General features: G+C 43.2%; 1 protein-coding gene across 2 annotated transcripts; it reads left to right on the top strand.

Moving 5' to 3' along the window:
* Nucleotides 1–5,898: 5,898 nt before the first annotated feature.
* Cd164 (CD164 molecule) lies at nt 5,899–18,162 on the top strand. Of its 2 annotated transcripts, none has more exons than XM_055615968.1 (6): nt 5,899–6,157; nt 8,434–8,520; nt 9,771–9,842; nt 10,951–10,986; nt 14,318–14,374; nt 15,760–18,162. In XM_055615968.1, the coding sequence occupies exons 1-6, from the start codon at nt 5,992–5,994 to the stop codon at nt 15,927–15,929; spliced, it is 588 nt and encodes a 195-aa protein (XP_055471943.1). In that variant the 5' UTR covers nt 5,899–5,991; the 3' UTR covers nt 15,930–18,162. The 2 variants fall into 2 exon arrangements, with proteins under 2 accessions (XP_055471943.1, XP_055471942.1); XM_055615967.1 differs by having other exon boundaries at nt 5,900–6,157; nt 10,948–10,986.
* Nucleotides 18,163–18,692: the final 530 nt, after the last annotated feature.

Raw genomic sequence — 18,692 nt, 5'->3', positions numbered from 1 at the left:
CACCGGTCATTTGAGAATCACAAGGCCACAGAGTGGCTGATTTCAGCACCCCTAGTGCTGTCACCATAGCTCCTGACCCTTATTGGGGACTGCTCCGTTCCTACTGCCACCTCTACCCTTTTGCCTCTGTCCCACCTTTCCCTGCTCCAAAGGAGGCTTGTCTTCCAAGGAGGATCCCCCCCACGTCAAACCAATTCTGAAAGAGGGGCTGTTCATTGATTTGGGGCTTGCCAAAAGTAGGCATATGTTTATTTTGAGGTGACTACAAATTCACAGGAAGTTGCAAAAATAGGACAGAGCAGTCTTGTGTCCACTTCACCCAATGTCCCCGGTGCCTCCACCCTCCGTAACTATGGTGCCGTATCAAAACAGGCAGCTCACAATGCTGCAAGTGTGCGGGGCCATCACGAATAACGAAGATCCACGACCCCGAGAGACCAACCTCAGCCTACCCCTAACTCTCATCCGCCCTTTTCTATTGCTGCATTATAGCCCACCAGCACGCAGCCCTAACATGGATGAGGAGAATGCACATTATACATTCCAAACTGTGAACATGTCCTCTAGAGCCAGGCTGCCTGGGTTGGAAACCCACCTCTGTTCTTCTCTACCGGCATCAGTTTAGGCAAGAACTTCTCTGGGCCCTTGTTTTCTCGTGTGAAAAAGAGGTGGTGCTGTCCTGAGTGTGGCTGTCCAAGGTCAGTAACTAGTAATTTATGTAAAGAACCTAAAAAGAGGCGTGGTATGCTGTAAGTGCTCAATAGATGGGTGCTCAGTTTGATCTTCAATAAATTACGTGTACCCTGTAGGAGCTGGCCTCTGGGTATGTACTCTGTAAATGCTCTCCAAGACTCAGTAGCCACAGCAGAGAGTCCTTTTTCTTGACAGAGCGCAGGGATAGCGGGGAACACAAACTTCTCTTTATTTACTTGGAAATCCTAAAACAGAACCTCACTGTGTAGCCTAGTCTGGCCTTGAACTCACAATCAATCATCCTGCCTCCACCTTCCAAGAACTGGGTAGTAGGTATCACTACCGTATCTGATTCACCAAACCCTGGCTTTTCTGTGAATCCTCCGGACTTCCTCTCTGAGACCTGAGCCAGGTCACAGGTCACACGGGTGTTATCACAGAAGACAGGTTGGTACACCAGTAAGACAAATCAAATAAGCCCCTGTGCTTTTCCCAGGATCCTGGTTAAAGCACACGACCAGAACTGGCGATGTGGTAACAAAGAGCAGGTTTTACTAGTGGAAAACTATCAATGGCATTAGACACTTTGTCTGATATTGTGAAAGAACTGGGATATTCGCTCGTTAAAAGAGACTTATCTAGGAGTGGGTGGGGCGGCTCACACCTGTAATTCCCTCACTAGAAAAGTGGAGGCAGAAGATCGGTCTACATAGGGTATATTGTTTTCAAGTCCAGCCTGGGTTACTCAGCAAGTTCAGACTAGCCTGGGATACATCATGAGAACCTGTCCAAAAAAAAAAAAAGCATTTCCTTTAACAGCAGTATAAAGGTGTAATTGTACCAATCTTCAGAAATGCCAAGTCATTATCACTTTATTCACTTGTGCTCTACTTCTGGGCATCAGAAACTTTAATTTCAAATCTCGCTGTGTGTGTGTGGTGGTTCTTATGACCACCATTTAAAAGTATACACATTGATACCTCTACTCTGGAGGTAGAGGCAAGTCCAAGATCAGCCTTTATACATAGACCACACTAGACTACCTAAGACCCTGTCTCAAAATAAAATAATAAATTTAAAAATCAACCAAGTATAAATGCAAAAATGGCATTGGCCCCACTAGAAACAGTTACTGATTGCTTGGTAATGAATAAACGACCCAGCAACACCAAGATCCCAGGTTCTTGACTTTTACATCTTAGGAGTATTTTAAGTTAAACACACTTGTTTTACAGTCATCTTCCCTACAGTAATGATCATGGTCAGATTATTCGACCTTTGCTGACCTCATCTGTACCGACAATAGAAATAAAAAGGCCACTGTCTAGCTGCTGGCTTTAAGACTTCCATGATTCTCTGAGTAAACCTACAAAACCAACAGCAGCACAGTGCTTTACTGGGGGCGGGGCTTTACTTTTATTAGTAAAATAGGACACATCTAGCTCAGTGTTTTGAGTCCTGAGAAGCAACTGGAGACATTTCTGCTGATGCCCGGCACAGCAGATACCCCATAAAAACTCGGTAATGTCTCTCTCGCAAAACCAGTTCAGTGACAGTGTCATCATTTCAAGAGGCATTAAGATTGTGTCATACTGTGTTGCCTGTTTTCACTGATCACCATATCAACTTTTCAGTTGGCCAAATGAACTAATTCAAAGGCATCTCCCTAACAGAGTTGATTTCTACCATGATGACTGGTATTCTCTCCTTTAAAGACCATATTGCTATTCTTTACATTCCCAAAATGGAATCCCCACCTTTTACAACAGGCAAATCTTAGGTCCCTGTCAGACTTTGTACATCACACAAATATAGTAGACTCAACTAAATTACAAAGCTGGAAATTAGGGTTTTGTAACTGTGCTAAATCACAGCTTCTCATACTTTCACATGTAACAGAATGCTGTCTGGCTGTGTTAGCTGAAAATAGTTATCCAGGATGGGACCAGAAGCAGCACTGGGAATGCCTCTGTGCACAGGGAGCCATAGCTCATGCAGAACACCAGAAAGCTCCCGAGGATGTCGCCTTAACACAGAGACGAAGAACAAGTCAAGAAAAGTTTCCATTTCTTAGAGATGATGCAAAGAGAGTTAGCAAACCCAGAAGTAAGCAGAAGAGAAACACAAATCTCAAAGCTGGATGTGTGGTCCATCCCTGAAATCCCAGCCCTTAGGAGGATGAGGCAGCAGGGTACGATTCAGACCAGCCTGGGATATATAAGTTCAAGACAAGCCTGGGCTACATAGGAAAAAGTAAAAACAACAACAACAACAACAACAAACAAACAAACAAAAACATACAAGATAGATTCTGGGCTAACGAGAACCTGGCCAGGCTCCATAGTTTTTACACTACCAGCTTTGTCTTGCTTGTATCACAATCTTACATTTGTAAAATCGGAAGATGTCTTGCTATAGTTTTGTAGCTAGGTTCCCCTTCAAACTGGCAATTCGGGACAGATGAGTTAGCTCTGCATATTACATATGTCCATTCAAAGCCTCAGTCTGCATGCATCCATGGCTTCTGGGGATCTTGTGAAAGATCAACTTCTGAGTCAGAGTGTGAGGTACGTCTTGGGATTTTACATTCATGGACCGCTCTCATAAAGCAAGAGTAAGATGGGAGGTCTCTATTAGAAACATTCCCCAGGGGCGAGACAGTTGCCAGCGCTCAGGATGTTTCCCCGTCCCTAGAAATAGAACCATCAATTTCGCGGTATCTCAGCACCCACATGACAAAACTGTGGCTCCAGCACTAGGGGATCTTCCATTCCTCTTCTGGCTTCCTCGGACACCAGACATGCATGTGGTATCCATATATACATGTAGGTGAATACGCATAATAAAAATAAATCTTAAAAAAATTAAGGTCAGGGCTGGCTCAGAAGGTAATGGCACCATTTGCTTGCATACATAGACATTAAAAAAAAAAAACTGCATTACAGATTCCAGCCCCTGCAAATGTAATTAAAGAATTGTATCATAGATTCCAGACCCCATTTCCCACTCATAGCATCCTCTGCATGTAATTCTGTGATCCACAGCTAGAGGGGCTATAACCTGGGAGTTGTCTGTAGCACCTGCCCTCCTGAGCTTAGACACATTTTGACAAGGATGGGCAATGACCCCGAGGAACCAGTTTGTTCTTTTACTCAGCCTTTTCTAAAAAGTCAAAATAATCGAGTGCCTTCTCTACAAGCCCATGACTTGTAGAGCATCTCTACAGCATCATGACTGGAGTAGGGAATAAGATGCTGGGCATGTCTGATTCCTGAGTCTGTGATCTGGTAAGAAAATCGCAACTCTAAGAATAAATGTGCAAGCACAGTGGGGCACCCATGGTCAGGGACACGGGAGGCAGGAGTCCTATGGGATTTTTAAGGAACGCTTTCTACGGGGAGTGAATCTTCGCTTGAGAGACAGGAAGTGAGAACTGCCCAGGTGCCAGAAGGGGTGAGTGCATTCGTTTAGTATAGTATAGCATAGTGATACAGTGTTAGTATAAATGCAGAAAAACTGTACCATGATGATCCAGATGAAAAAGACCGGAAACTCAGGAGCTCTTCTGTAGATGTCTGGTACTGGCTGAGAGGAGGGAGGTGGGTAGCTATGATGGTTTTAAGTGTCAACTTGAAACCATCTAGAATAATTTGGGAACTCGCAGTGAGGGACTACATAGATAAGGCTGGTCCAGGAAGGACTATCTTGTGTGAACTGAAATGGTAAGAGCGTCCCCTCGTGGGCAGCCCCATTCCCTGGGGTGAGAAGGCGATAAACAGAAGTCTGCTCCTTTACGAACTGAAAACAAAGCTGTTTCCGGAACGATGAAAATGACTTTGGAATTAAAGTCAGTTCCTCGATTTAGTTCTATAGGTGCCACTAAAATAAACCAACGGTTTTCTAGTTTTGAAAGTGTCCCGTTCTAAGGACTAAAGGAAATGTGTGGACTAGGCTTGAACACTTCAAACGACAAACTGTTAACCAACGGTCCCCACAGCAGTGTTCATCCTAGGGAACAAACGAGACCACCGATTTGGGAGCAGGAAGAGATGAGACATAACCTCTGCCCTTAAATCTCCCAGCGTTAGAAGTTGGGAAGTGTCTTCTCTCGTCGATGTGTCTGAGCGAGCAGCAGCTGCTTTTCTGAATCTAATGGTGACAGGTCTTTTATTGGACCGCACTCAGGCCTCTGCCTTCATCAGCCACAAGCCACCAGTTTGTTTTACACTGGGTACCCCCCGCAAAGGAACCACACTGAATCCACCACAGGCAGAAATAAAAGGCTTTTACTATCACGCTAAAGTTGTAAAAATGTTTCTGCGGTCATTTTTAGAATTTGTACTACCGCGAAAAGAGGCATCACTGAAACAGTTAATATTCGTGTTACTAGGGTAAATTATGCATAATTAAAATGATAACATTTACAGCACAACGTAATTGAAAACATGACAACCGCTGAACAGTTGAGACAGCATGATCTGCGGTGCTGCAGGGGCGAGGGGGGCTGAACCCTCAGGCATGAGGAGCAGCCGTTCTTACCAATAAGCTGCGTCCCTAGCTCTGCGTATCATTTTCAAGTCTAATTTTTTTTTAAACGCTTAATACAAGCATGTCAAGCATTGAGCATTTTGTGAGATCCAGCATCGGAGGGCGCTCGCGACTTCGGAGAGCCTGAGTCGCGCCAACAGACCCTGAAAATGCCAGTTCTGGCACCAGGCGACCCTGGTCTCAGGGTCAGGTCACTTTCCCAGGTCTCAGGTTTCCTCAGCCGTGGTGTGCGGGGGCGGGGGGGGAATGGGGCTCTGAGGCTCTTCACCCCCGACCGTCCGACTACCGCGGTGGGGTCGGGACAGACCCCTCAGTGACTCCGAAGGAGCAGGTTGGGCAGGCGCACCAGTGACGGTTGGGACACGGAAGCGTCAGGGACGGATCTTAAACCGAGCCCGGCACTCCGCTTCCGAGGAGGTCACGTGAGGCCTTGCAGGCCGCCTGGGTGGACGCCCCTCCCTGCGTCACGTGGGCTGTTCCATCCTCGCCAGGGACCAGGCGAGAAGCCTCCCTGCTGCAGACCTGAGGACGGACCCATTGCGTCCCGCGGGCTTCCTGGTGGTCTCGCCCGCCCCGCCCCGCCCCACCCCCCGCCCCGCCCCCGGCTCCGCCCCTAACCACGCTCCTCACGTGACCGCCGCGCGCTCCCGCGGGGCGGGACCGTCGGGGGCGGCGCCGCAGGGGCCGCAGGGTTGGACGGGAGCTCCGCTCGGCCGCAGCTTTCTCCCGGACGCCTGGCGTGAGGACACGATGGCGGGCGTCTCCCGCGGACTGCTCTGGGCCGCCACCTGCCTCGCCGCGCTCTGCGTGTCGGCGGCGCAGCAGAACAGCAGCGTCCCTCCCAACGTCACCGTGCTGCCCACCGCGACCCCCAAGCTGGTCCCGACGACCACGCTCACGCCCACCACGCCGCCAGGTGGGCGCCCCCCACACCCCGCACGGGCCGGCGACGACCCGCCGGGACCCCCCTCGCAACATGGCCGCCGGCCCCGACGGGAGGGAAGCGAGGGCCGCGGGCGAGCTAGGCCGCGGGGCTCCCCCGCCCCCACCGCGATCGTTGCCCGCAGAGGCGCCGTCCCCGAGCGCCCGGTCACCCTCCACGCCGCAGCCCGGGACGGCGACGTGGCTCGCTTCCGCGGTGGCAGTTGGGAGGGCTTGGGCGAGGCGCCGCGCCGCGAAGTCGGCGGGGAGCGCAGACTTTGGGCTCCCGGGGCAGTCCTCCCCCTCGGGGCTCCCCCGGGAGTTTAAAGTGGGGAGGGAGGAAGAAAGTTAAAGGTGACTTGATCGATCGTCGCTGTCCGTGTCCCCCCCTCCCCCGCCCCTCGCCCTTCTCTCCAGCTCGGCTCTTGAGAAATCCAGCCTCCGGGAACTTGGCGTCGGTTTAGCAGAGCGGTGTTAGTGAGGTCTGGGGGGGGGGGGGTCTAAGGGAAGTACCTGCGCTTGTGATGAGCGGGGTGAGGGGAGGTGGAATCTGGGGGGGACAGGAAAGGGCAGGAGACGCTGCTCTCCAGGGGCCCTGTGTTTTTGAGGGTTTGTGGAGTTAGGTCGAAATCCAGTCTGTCGATTTTGCTGAAATCCCGATCAAAGAACACGCCTTTGTTCACCTCTAGGGTCTGTTAAGGCTTGTACAAGTTGACATAGGCTGTGACAGCGCAAATGAGACAGAAGATAAATTTGGAGTAATGAGGTGAAAGCGTGGAGTGTTTAAATTGGTTGTTGTGCTTAATCTAGGGAAGAAGTAAGTACGCCTCTCAGCGGAGGGATTGCTGAGGCACAGTAACTTGACTTCGGCGTTTTTCTCGAGCTAAGTTCTAGTGCCCCCTCTCTTGTTTTAGCATTTTATATAAATGAAATGAGCATGTAGTATCCAGTTTCTTTTTTAGACTCAGAAAGGTGTAGCATAAAGTTCAAATATTTTTTTGAAGTGACGAAAGTAAATTTCAGACCAATTCTGGGAATTTCTATCACAGTTAAGATGATAAAGCAAAAAAAAAAAAAAATTGTCTCCTGCTTATTTGACCATTACCTACCAGAATTGTAATTTGTGAGATTTGCATATTGTAAGAGAAACCTTCAAATACCAAGTTAATTGTTTTTGTGTAATTGAAATAGCCGAGGAGGAGATGACCTGTGTTTTCTGGAAATTATGGGCTAAGCTGCAGTGTGGGAAGTAGTGTTCCGATTGCTACCCCCATCATCAGGCGTACAGGGTTGTGAATAGCATGTCTTAAGAACGTGTACTTTGTGACCGCCCTCTTCCACACATACAGCGGGTTTTCCGATGCAGGCCTTCCAGTTCTGCTCGCTGGGGCAAGATGGAAGCATAGGAGTGTGTTGCAGGTATCTAGTTTCTAGAAAAGAAAATAAGTTAGCCCCATTCTGGAAGTCCATTTCCTGGTCCAGAAGTAGAATTGTAATTGGCCGTCTGAGTTCTTGTTTCTGGGCTGTTTGGTTCAGTGGTGCGATCCTTTGATGTAGTCCCATCATGTGTGGTTACAAACCCTCCCCCAACCATACACTTACTTTTGTTGCTACTGCATAACTGTAATTTTGCTATTGTTCTGAATTGTAATGTAAATGTCTGACGCAGATCCCTGTAAAATGGATTTACCCACCGTGAACACTCGGTACGCACAAACCACACACACATCCCGGAGGGGTGAGACAGCTGGTTTAGACTGCGTGTATATGCATGCATATACACATGAAAGGGGCCCTTAGGTGCGTTTTGCATTTGTGGAGAACCCTGTGGAAAGCTGAATCACTGAAGACAGTCTCTGGGAAATTAGCTTGTCCCCAGAATGGCACCAGCAGAGTTGAGCCTGCATTCTATTACTTGAAATTTCTTTCTCTGGTGTTTGGAGGCATAGTGTTTCACCCCTAGTGTTTTGTCTTGAATGTTCCTGAGTGTCTGGGTATCTTTCAGTCTTGTGAAGGATTGTCTGAGAATCACTTCCCTGTACTGAGCATACCCACTAGCCTGTTTTTCTTAAATTTACTTACAGTTTCATAGTTGATGACTGGAAGTTTTAATTTGTTTTGCTTTTTGAGGTAGGTCAATATATAAAGTTTTACCATTTCATGGAATTATTAATTATTAAAACTATATCTAATGCTTATTGTTGAAAAAAGATAAAGAGCAAACTAAATGAAATATTAATTCATTGATTTCATAATTCCCCCCCCCCCCAGAAACCTGTGAGAACCACACCAACTGTATTTCCTGTGTTAATGCCACCATTACTAATACTACCTGCTTTTGGATAGAATGCCAAGAAGGTAAGAAACTTTGGGGTCATAAATGCTACTTTATATTCTTAAATATTTGGAAATTCTATAGAATGTTTAAGATAGTGTACAGTATTTATTTTTCCAAATCCAATGCTTCTGTAGTTCCTTAACATTTTTCTTGGAAAGCTCCTTCCCCCCTTGAGTTTCTTACAGTTGATTGTTGAGATTCAGTAGCTTTTAAAGGTAGAGAAACTTCAAACTTTCGAAGGACTAAAGTGTGCTGGAATTAACTGAGAAGGTTGTGTAATCTTCCTGTGGCAATGTACTCATTTGTCTTGGGAGATGAAACTGTAAAGAGACTGTGTAGAGCGGTGTTAAATGCTTAGCTGTAAAGGAGGAATAGGAAGGGAAAGCTGGCCCTGTGTTTTTGTGAAGTTCATTAACTCAGCAAATGTTTGAAGGCTATGAGCTAAGTGGAGTCTGTTGAAATGTGAGATTTCTCTTAGAACTCTAGTCCATAGTCTGCTTCCTTGAGGTAAGGTGCTTGTGGCTCTCCCTATCAGCAAAACGATCTATTAACAGTATGTTAGGATCTGTTTTGGCATTCCTGGAGGGACAGGAACCATAGTTTTGTTTTGGTTTGTTTTTTCAATAAGAACAGTCATGTGTTAAGTCCTTTTACTCTGAGTATTAGAAATAGCATATAAAGTTGAGCACCCTCGTTAAACCGTTAGCTGGGAATTAGCTTTCTGTGGTGCAGGCACGCTGCACTGCAAAGTGGAACTTCACGGTGTGTTTCCCCCACCCCGTGTGCAGTGTGTGGGAATTGGAGTCTGGAGATGACGGGCTCTGCTTTAAGGTTGTTGAGGCGGTACAGTTGAGGAGATCCAAGGCTGCCAGTCGAGGAGAACTCGTTAGGGAGGTGGGCAAGTAGAGCAGGGATATGCTGCGCGTGTACTGCTGCGGACCCTCTCCCAGCTGCTCTGTTGGCAAAAACCACATCCCCTTACCAGTTCAGAGCCTTTCGTGGGTTCTGGGGGGTTAGCTGTTCAGAATTTGTCTCTAAGACAATACGAAAAGAAAAGCAGTTTTTATTGCTCTAAGGGGCAGGGGTCCCCCCCCATGAGCTAAAGCTGGTCTCTTGAGGGCCTTATACGTCCCTTCCAAAGCACTGGGTCACAGTCGCAGGTGTGTCGTAGCCCTATAGGAAGTGTTTGAGTACGGTTCTGGAGCTTAGTAGCAAAGCCAAAGGAATAATGTAAGTAAGTAATTGCTCTTTGTCTCAATCTTTTTCACAGAAAATAAGACCTATTGTTCAAGTAAAGTAGTGACTAATTGTACCTTGGTGAAAGACACTGACTCCTGTTCTGGTGAGTTTTCTGGGGAAAGTGAGCACGTGGGGTGGGAAGAAGCTCACTGCACCCTGACTGTTAGCACTTACATAGTAGCTGTTCCCATGGACGAAAAGCTGTAAGCGTGGATTCTTTTCATTTCCTGCTTTCTTTTGTTGAATTGACCAATGTTCAGTTCCTCCCTTTTAAGTGTTACAGCTAAGTAAACTTCTGTATTCATGTTTTGTATTTGAGGGACTCTGGCTTTTACTCTTACATTTATGGTTGTGAGCCTAGCCTTTAACGGCTGAGCCACCTCTCCAGCCCTGGCTTTTACTCTTAACCCTGAAAAAAATCCTTGTTGAAACTAGTTCTTTTCCGCCTCCCCCTTTTTCTTCCTCTCTACCTCATGTTGTTCATTCTTGCTTTGAACCACTTATTTCACTGTGAACTCCAGATCCTTCTGCATTTACTTCCCAAGTACTGGGATTACAGGCATAACCACGCTCTTTGTAGTTTTTTTTTTTTTTTTTCTGATGTTACTATAAGTTGATGGGGAACTCAAATTCCAATTTGGCATATAGGTAGTTGAATAAAATATTTTTGTAGAAAGCATCAAAACATGACTACTATTAATTATGATAGGTCTTTTTTCACCCACTGTGAGCTTGACGGGTTTATTATTATTGGGTTTATTTTATCCTGTCTGGAATGGATAATACTGGTTAAGTCATACACAAGCAAGGGACTCAGCCTGTCATTGTCTTTCTGTCATTTTTCAAAAATAATTTAAACCTTACTGTCTAAGGTAGGGTATTTATGTTCCAGCCATCATGTTGCTCCTCCCCACCCCCACCCACAAGAAGGGAAAGAGAAAATGTAAGTCCTGTTATCTACCTTGTAGATGTTTGCCAGAAGCTATGTGTGGTAATGAACTGTGAGAAAGGCTAGGAAATGTCTTGGGGGAAGTGAGATGCCACAGAAATTAATGGTTTCGTTTCTCAGGAAGGGAAACTAATATTGGGTGTGGTGACTGTCTGATTAGACAGGTGATGTTTAAGTTGTAAAACTAAAGTAGTGTTCCCAGATTGGGAAACTTGTTATAGGCTGAGATTAGACAACTTAATATATCTCTGTTTTTCAGCAGTGCCTCCCGCCACTCCAGTGCCAACCAATTCCACAGGTAATGCAAGATGATTTTTTTTCTTCCTTGTTCTTTGTGGATTTTTAAGCCCTGTTGATAACTTACAAACTAAGAGATGATGGTGTAGTTTTAAAGATTAGCAAAGATTCATCTAGTTATGGGCCACAGCAGTGCTGTAAAGGTGTCATTGTGACAGTGCATATAATTCTTCGAGTATTTCGTTTTTAGTGACTCAGCAGGCTCACTCAGTTTAGTATGTTGAGTCCTTGAGCTACCTTCTGTGGATGTTTTATAAATCTCAGAAAACACAGAAGAAAAGCAGTATGCTAGAACGTCTTCAGGAATTAATTTTCTTGATTTTTTTTTCTATCTGTATAGCTAGCTGAGTACGTTTTCTGAAAATGGATTATAGTTAGCTGTTTGTGTTGTGTGTGTGTGTGTGTGTTTTTTTTTTTTTTTCCTGTGTTTATGTTGTTTTTTTTCCCCCTTTTACTCTAAGGTGGTGATGTACTTTACTCTTCTACCATGGTTGGGCAGTTAGTACATTTTACTGACACAGTGAAATCTTAAGGGAGTAGTATTGAGCTGTATATTCCAGGACAAGTACTAGGCCAGATGATAAAATTGTATAGGGACACAAATTAGCCAGTACTTTGTTACTATCAGAAAGATGAATACAGTCAGTAACTACTATTTGTTGGGAATATGTAGGTAGGCATGTATTGAGTGGGACAGAGATGACAGCCTGTGGCAGATACTGACTGACAACACTGGAAAATGTGGGGAGAACATGCCAGATGAAGCAGGGTGGTTCACACATGTGGAGGAGGTGTGAGGGTGAGAAAGATGTCAAGTATCTTGTACTAGGTGACAGTAAGTTTTGGTATGCTTGACAGATGGAAAGCAAAACTGAGATGCTCCTCTGTATGTCTTGCTTAAGGGACTTAGATGGTATCCAAACTTGTTGGTTGTCATGTGCCCAGACTTGTATTTTAATAACATACTGTTGGTGTGATTGTGTGCTCACCTTCTGTGCTTGTTAGAAGTCACTGAGAAAAGGGTAAAGGCTGGTGAAAGCAGTGTGGGGGAGGAAACTGTGGGCAGACAGGGAGAAGTCCCCCACCATCGCAGGCTTGATTTCATCGTCCTCAGCATTCTGAAGGTGTTCTCTGCTTGCTCACTTTCTAGTGGGTTCACGAGCTCCTTCATCCATTGTGGTTCTGTAAGGTGGAAAGGTGCTAAGCTTCAGCGAATACCTTACTCTTGAGCATGGCTTGTACGTTTCTCTCCAGTGTGATTGAGTAGCGGTCCCTCTGCACACACAGTATCACTAACAGGGGCATTATGTCAGAGATAGTGGAAAATGTTTGTGATCCATTAAGTGGAGGGCAAAATGTGTTAAATACTTAGTGCAGTTTAAGGTTTGTCACTAGAAGTGATGCTATTCCAGGTGGTGATGTCTTTGCTGATGATCACCAATAGTTGTAATTTAAGGGTTTTGTTTTATGAAGAGGACAGGAGGTATATTCACTAAAGTAGTGTCTTATTTTAAGAATATTGTCAACATAATACTTTTTCAGACTTAAAATTGTTAAAATATTTTACCCATTAACAAGAAGAATTAACTTTTACCATTCTTTAAGAGTGGATAGTGAGAACCAAATAGCAAATCTATAGAATTTTTTTCCCCATACCATCGAACAAAATTAATATCTTAAGATTGAAAAGCTGATACACATTCAATTTGTAAAGTTATTTTGTCATATCTCGGTTGATGTTTGGTTACACAGGAAATACTACCAAAGGAAATAAGTGTTAGAATAGTCATACCATCTAGTGTAGGAATTGTGTCTGTTACTTCTCTTTAAGAGGTAAAGTTGTCCTTGGGGTTCAGGTGTGTGTGTGTGGGGGGGGGTTCCTCCCAGTTTTATTTTTTGTTTTTGAAATAAAATACAAAATCTTTTCTCCCTTCTCTTTTCTCCCTCCAGCCTTCTCATGCCCCCTTTGTTGTTCCTTCAAATTTGTGTCTTGTGTGTGTACACAACTTGATTTGTCTATTTAGTGTTTCGTACGTGCATGATTTCAGGACTGGCCGTTAGTATTGATAACCAATTAGAGGGCTCAGTCCTGTAGAAATGAGAGATGAGGTGGGCCATAAGAGGATAACTGTGGAGTCAGTTTTCTCCTTTCACCTAGGTTCTGGGGATTGTACTCCGGTCAGCAGGTTTGCACAGCAAGTGCTTTTAGTGGCTGGTGGCCGGACTGTCATACCTTATTAGCCTTATTAGCCTTTATAGCAATATTAATAGAAGCTTTACCGTAGTCCTGAAAGAATGAGAATACCTTAGCCTCCTAGGACCTTTTTAACTTTGGGGTGCCAGCAATGCCTCTATTCTAGTGACATTTGTCTCAAAGCCTGATACTGGTGTGTAATTACTATTGAAGCATACAACCTCCTTTTATATTAGAACTTGGGGGGTGGCGAGATGACTCAGGAGATAAAGGTACTTGCCACCAAGCCTGATGACCTAAGATTAGTCTCTGAGACCCACATGGTAGACAGAGAAAACCAGCTCCTGCAGGTTGACTTGCACACTCATGTGTCATCTGTACACAATAAACTATAGTTCTAGGTTTTTGTTTGTTTGGGGTTTTGGACAGTGTCTCACTGTTTTAGCCCTGCTGGCTGGGAACTTGCTATGTGCTGGGCTTAAAGGCATACACCACCATGCCTGGTATATTTTAATTTCTAAAACTTTTTTTTTCTAGTATTGATACAAGAATTTTTGAGACTGTGCTTGGTAGTAGATGCCATTCATAGTTCAGTGCTTCATTTTTCGGAGGTCATTTTATCTTTACATGGTACTTTGACTTACACAGAGTGGTCGAGTGTACGGTAGAGTGTGCACATCATCCAGACTGGGCTAGCCCTGGGTGCTAGTGCTAATGAATAAGGTTTTATTGAAACCCAACCGTGCTGGCTCATTTCCTTGTCTTGGACTGCTTTTGCATTACGGAGTGTAATATTGCACTCTGCCCTTTAAAGATAAACAAAGCATGGTACCTACAATATACTCAATTGTGTATTTCGGTTATATATACCAATAATTTGTTCTAGAAGCAAAACTGTTCATAAAAGAATGAAACCTGTAACTGTTCCCTAAGTATACTTCTCCCTCTTTGTGTTCTTGTAAGCTTTGTCTAGGTATGTGTCTTAACATGTATGTATGGATCTTATAAAAACATTGGATCATTAACTAAATTTGGCTTCTGTTCTCTAAAAATTAAAAGCATTGTTTTTAAAACTACGTGTAGGGTAATTGGGAAGTTAGAAATTTAAGGTCTTAAATACCTTTTGTTTTCATTCCAGCTAAACCCACAACTCGGCCTTCTTCTCCTACACCTACTCCCTCAGTTGTCACCTCAGGTAATGGGCTTTAGAAACTACGAGTGATGCAGTGTGTTCCTCGCTTTGCCACCAGGGTCCAGCTCTATTCGCAGAGAGCTGTGGATTGCCTCAGCTCCTGACGGAGAGCCAAGGCTGTGCTTGGCTCCTGGAGCTCTGCTGCGAGTCCTTCTCTGGTTTTCATGTGTGGTCACTTTTGGCCTGGCCCTTTACACTTAGTAAGAGTGTTTTCTCCAAAACTACTTACTTAGATTCTAAAGCTGCTTTGTGGCTACCAGTTACTTATAAGGTGTGATAGCATAATGATTTCGGTGAAGGTAAGACTGTTGTTTTTAATTAGACAAATCTAAAAAGCCAAGATTTGTACTTCCATGTTTTTCTTAAATTTTGCTCATCTTCTTAGACTTGCTTGGCTCCAAGGACTCTTTCCTATGCTGTAACTTCTGTGGCTTCCTGCTTGTGCTCTGTTTTCACCCACCTCCACCCTCGGGGAAAAAAAAAAAAAAAAAGCAAAACAGCTTAGAGCAAATTTTGTCTTTGTTTGAAGTTTTTAGTGCCTAGAACTTGCTTGCTCCTCTCCTGGCTGATGTTGAAGCGGCTCAGCTTACCAAAGCCTCCAGAGCCCAAAGCTGATACTGCTCAAGCATGCATTAGGATCTGGTTTACCAGCGGACTACACTTCATCTAGATGATACTACTTAGTCATGGCCTTTTTGTTTCCCCTTAAAACATTTTACTCCTTTAGTAATTTTAGTTTTCATGTTCTTTTTTTCTTCTGACTTGCTAATACTTTTTTATAATACAGAATTAACTGAGAGTACTTTTAGATCCTTAGGAGTTATTTTGTTTGTAGAAATTCTAGTTTTCAAATTTGTTTTCTTAGGATTTTTTAACCCTTCCTCATAATGCAAAATGAACTGGCAGAGTACGATTTAATATATTTACATATGTTTAATATATTGTGTGTTTTTTTTTTTCGTTGAAATTATAGATTGTTAGTTATTTTTGTTAACTTGAAAAATAGCAGCTGAATTTTTATATACCTTTTCCAGCTAGTAAACCCAAAACATTTTAACAAATACTTACTTTAGTAGTTACCCAAAATAGATTAACAAAATTATTGCATGTTTTAGAAGTACTTGATAAATTGCAAGGATATGGTTTATATGCCATAAAAGCTCTTACCTGTTTTTATATTTGAAACCTTCTAGCAATATTGCTCACATAATGTCCCGGACAGAGTAAAGAATAGGATTTTTCCTTAAGTGGGGATAAATTCTACTTCTAAAGACTTGACTCAGGAAGACCTTACTGAATTTTACTCAGGGAAAACTTGATGCCTGGGTAGGTCTGGAAATTACAAATGCCGTGACACTTCCTGAAGAATCTTTGTTTTATCTTTGTAGCAGGTGCAACAAATACCACTCTGACTCCCACCTCACAGCCGGAGCGGAAGTCTACCTTTGATGCAGCCAGCTTCATTGGAGGAATTGTCCTTATCTTGGGTGTGCAGGCTGTAATTTTCTTTCTCTATAAATTCTGCAAATCTAAAGAACGAAATTACCACACTCTGTAAACAGACCCATTAAATTAATGCGGACTGGCAGTTAACTTGAGTAACTCACTGAAACCAAAATGTTATCTTTCAAGAAGTCCCACATGGAAGACGCTGTTCCAGGATCTTTACATTTCCAAAGGATGCATACAGGATATTTTGGAGCATCATCCTTGAAGAAAAGCCAGTTAAACCATTTTGCTCAACAGGAATATTTAAAATATTCTGCATGAATCCGTGTGGCTGTCATCTTTGTTTAAAATGGCTGCTGCTGCTGCTGCGGGATTATGTTTTTTCCTTTGACATGCCAAATGTAACTTTCTGTAAGTTATGGAAGTGGTATCCTGTGCAGGCAACCTCTGACTCTGGCAGTTTAGATGTAGTCATTTGTAAACCTAAGATCTGTTATTCTCATCCTAACTCGAGATGTAACTTAGCGGCCAGGATTAGAAGAGTGCCAAATGAGCGCCAGTCACGTAGATTGAAGGCTGTTCCTTCAAAGGAGGTTACATTTACTTAGTAAATGTAACTTACTTACTTACTCTAAACTGTCCTTAGAGTAAAATCTTGTTTGATAAGTTGTATTTCATACATTAGAAGTGAGATGCCACACAGGGAATCCCATTCCAGATTTAAAGAAAGGAAAGGATACGCAGACCATTAATGTGTAACAGGTCTTGTTCATACTCCTAAAGCACCATATTACGAAAACAGAACAGTGCCTTAAGACAGACCGAGATGACGGTAGAACAGAAAATGTGTTCGCGCTGTGGGAGGCGAAGCTTGGTCTGAGAATGTAACTGTTGGTGTGAGCAGCAGTAAACCTGCTTTTAGGTAACATACTGTTAATGGTTAATTAAAAACATTTTTTTTTTCCAGAGCTGAGAAATAGAAGCTAAAGAATAATTTTAAGTTACAAAGCTTCCTTATATCAAACCGTCTAACATTTTCCCTTAGAGCTGTTGAAAGACATAAAATTGATTTGATTATCTTTCCCTCTCTATACAAAGTATCCAAATATCACTATACTATAAGGATTCCTCCCAGGTTTTCCTAAAAAGTAGCTTTTACATGAGGCAAGAAGGAAGTAGTGTTAGAATAATTTTCTAGTTCTTTAAATGAGACAATCACTTTGTTTTCGAACAGATGTGACCTGTGTATCTTAAAAACATGAAGATCTGAAAGAGATTGCTCTAGATTTCTAATGGTTCCCTGGCTGAGTAGGCTGTTATCTCTTTCCTTGGCTTTTACTCCTTTTCTTCCTCCTTGGTTCCAGTTCCCATGTGCTCTCATCATGCATACTTTTATTTCTGTAGCTCCTTGTAAAGTACTCAGTGTTTCGTTTTACAGTTACTGTTCCCTTGCCTCTGACACACTGGACTAGCTCAGAGGCTGTACTTGGGAACAGCCTTTTGGTTTCCTACATCATTGAAGTTTTTGTGTTTTAGTTTATAGTAGCAGAGTTTAGTGCTTGGTTTCCAGGGTTTTATAGTAGGAAATAACAGATTGATTTGGGTTGTTTCATAAAGTGAAACTCCTTGTACTCTTAAGATGAAGTTTCTATTTCTTTGTCATTTGCTGGTACAGCTAGAGTTTGTTTTACTTGCACATTTGTACATACACCTAATGTTTTCAAGTGCCTTACTCGTTTAAAATCTCTGGCTTCAAAGGTTTGGGGAAAGATAGGTTTACCTCACAGTTTTGTTTCCATTATAATATTATAGGTACCTCACAAAATATTACAGTGCCGTGGCTGTTAGTTTTAAGTGAGTGCTAAAGTTCTTTTGAAAATACACAGAATTTCCATTCCTTCCTCGATGTGACTCCTTGCCCCTTATAAATGTCAGCACATGTAGCAAGTTTGTGGGAATGTAACTTAATTTGAAGCTCCTGTAATTTTGAGCACTGTTCTAACATCGCAGGAAGGTCGTGACATTTTGCAAGTCTCTACATAAGCTCTTGCCACAGAATTCACAGCTACCCTGACTCCTTCCCATCTTTGTTTAGCAAGGTAGAATTTTGAGCCATTAATGATTTTTGGGTTTTTTAATCCAGAAGGTCTACAGAAACCTTTTCAGAGTTTTCATCTGATTTGTCCTTAAGGTCTAGTTCTAGCAGACACCTGATTTTCCTTTCCTTACTTGCTGCACAAGCAGACACTGCTGTACTTAGAAATTTTATTTGAGTTCATTAAAAACTACAAAACTAATCTGTATGTGTTCCAAACTGATTTAAAATAAATATGTTTATTGAATTAGTCTCTTTATTGATCAGAGGTGTCACATTTGGATTATGAAATTTAACATTGTATTTGCCTTACTGTCCATTTGAGGCTGGATTGTCCACTCTTTATGTTGCTCCTGTAGGCTGGTAGATGCTAACTAAGAGGTATGAATTAGTAAGTGGAAAACAGACACTTAGAAATGATAGCTGAGCAGAGGGTAGAAGGGGTAGCTTAATCAAGCTCAAATTAACTGAGAAAGAGAATGTATGTGTGTGTGTGTGTGTGTCACAGGACTACTTTTGTGGAGTCTGTTCTTGTTTCAACTATGGGTTCCAAAGATTGAACTCAGGTTGTCCAAGCCATCCTGCCAGCCACATCCCACCCCCTAATTGAGAGTGCCTGTAGAATAGAAATGAAGCTTCCAGTTTCCTGTTAGCCTTATCATTTGGTAATTACATAAAACTTTGACAGATTACTGAGATTAAATAATAGGTGAAATGGGTTGTGTGTTTTCACCATGACCTGTGCTTATTAGAAAGAGCCCTTGGATACTGGTGTTT

This window comes from Psammomys obesus, unplaced genomic scaffold (genome assembly GCF_907164565.1).
Source record: "Psammomys obesus unplaced genomic scaffold, mPsaObe1.curated_primary_1811, whole genome shotgun sequence".
Lineage (NCBI taxonomy): Eukaryota > Metazoa > Chordata > Mammalia > Rodentia > Muridae > Psammomys > Psammomys obesus.
The sequence above is the reverse complement of the archived record's forward strand: the minus strand, read 5'-3'. Positions and strand labels throughout refer to the sequence as shown.

Bases quoted from the DNA above. Each gene is read 5' to 3' on its own strand.
- Cd164 (XM_055615967.1), top strand. From the start codon at position 5,992: ATGGCGGGCGTCTCCCGCGGACTGCTCTGGGCCGCCACCTGCCTCGCC. The intron at 8,521-9,770 runs GTAAGAAACTTT...TCTTTTTCACAG, and splicing joins TTGGATAGAATGCCAAGAAG to AAAATAAGACCTATTGTTCA. The intron at 9,843-10,947 runs GTGAGTTTTCTG...TCTGTTTTTCAG, and splicing joins AGACACTGACTCCTGTTCTG to CAGTGCCTCCCGCCACTCCA.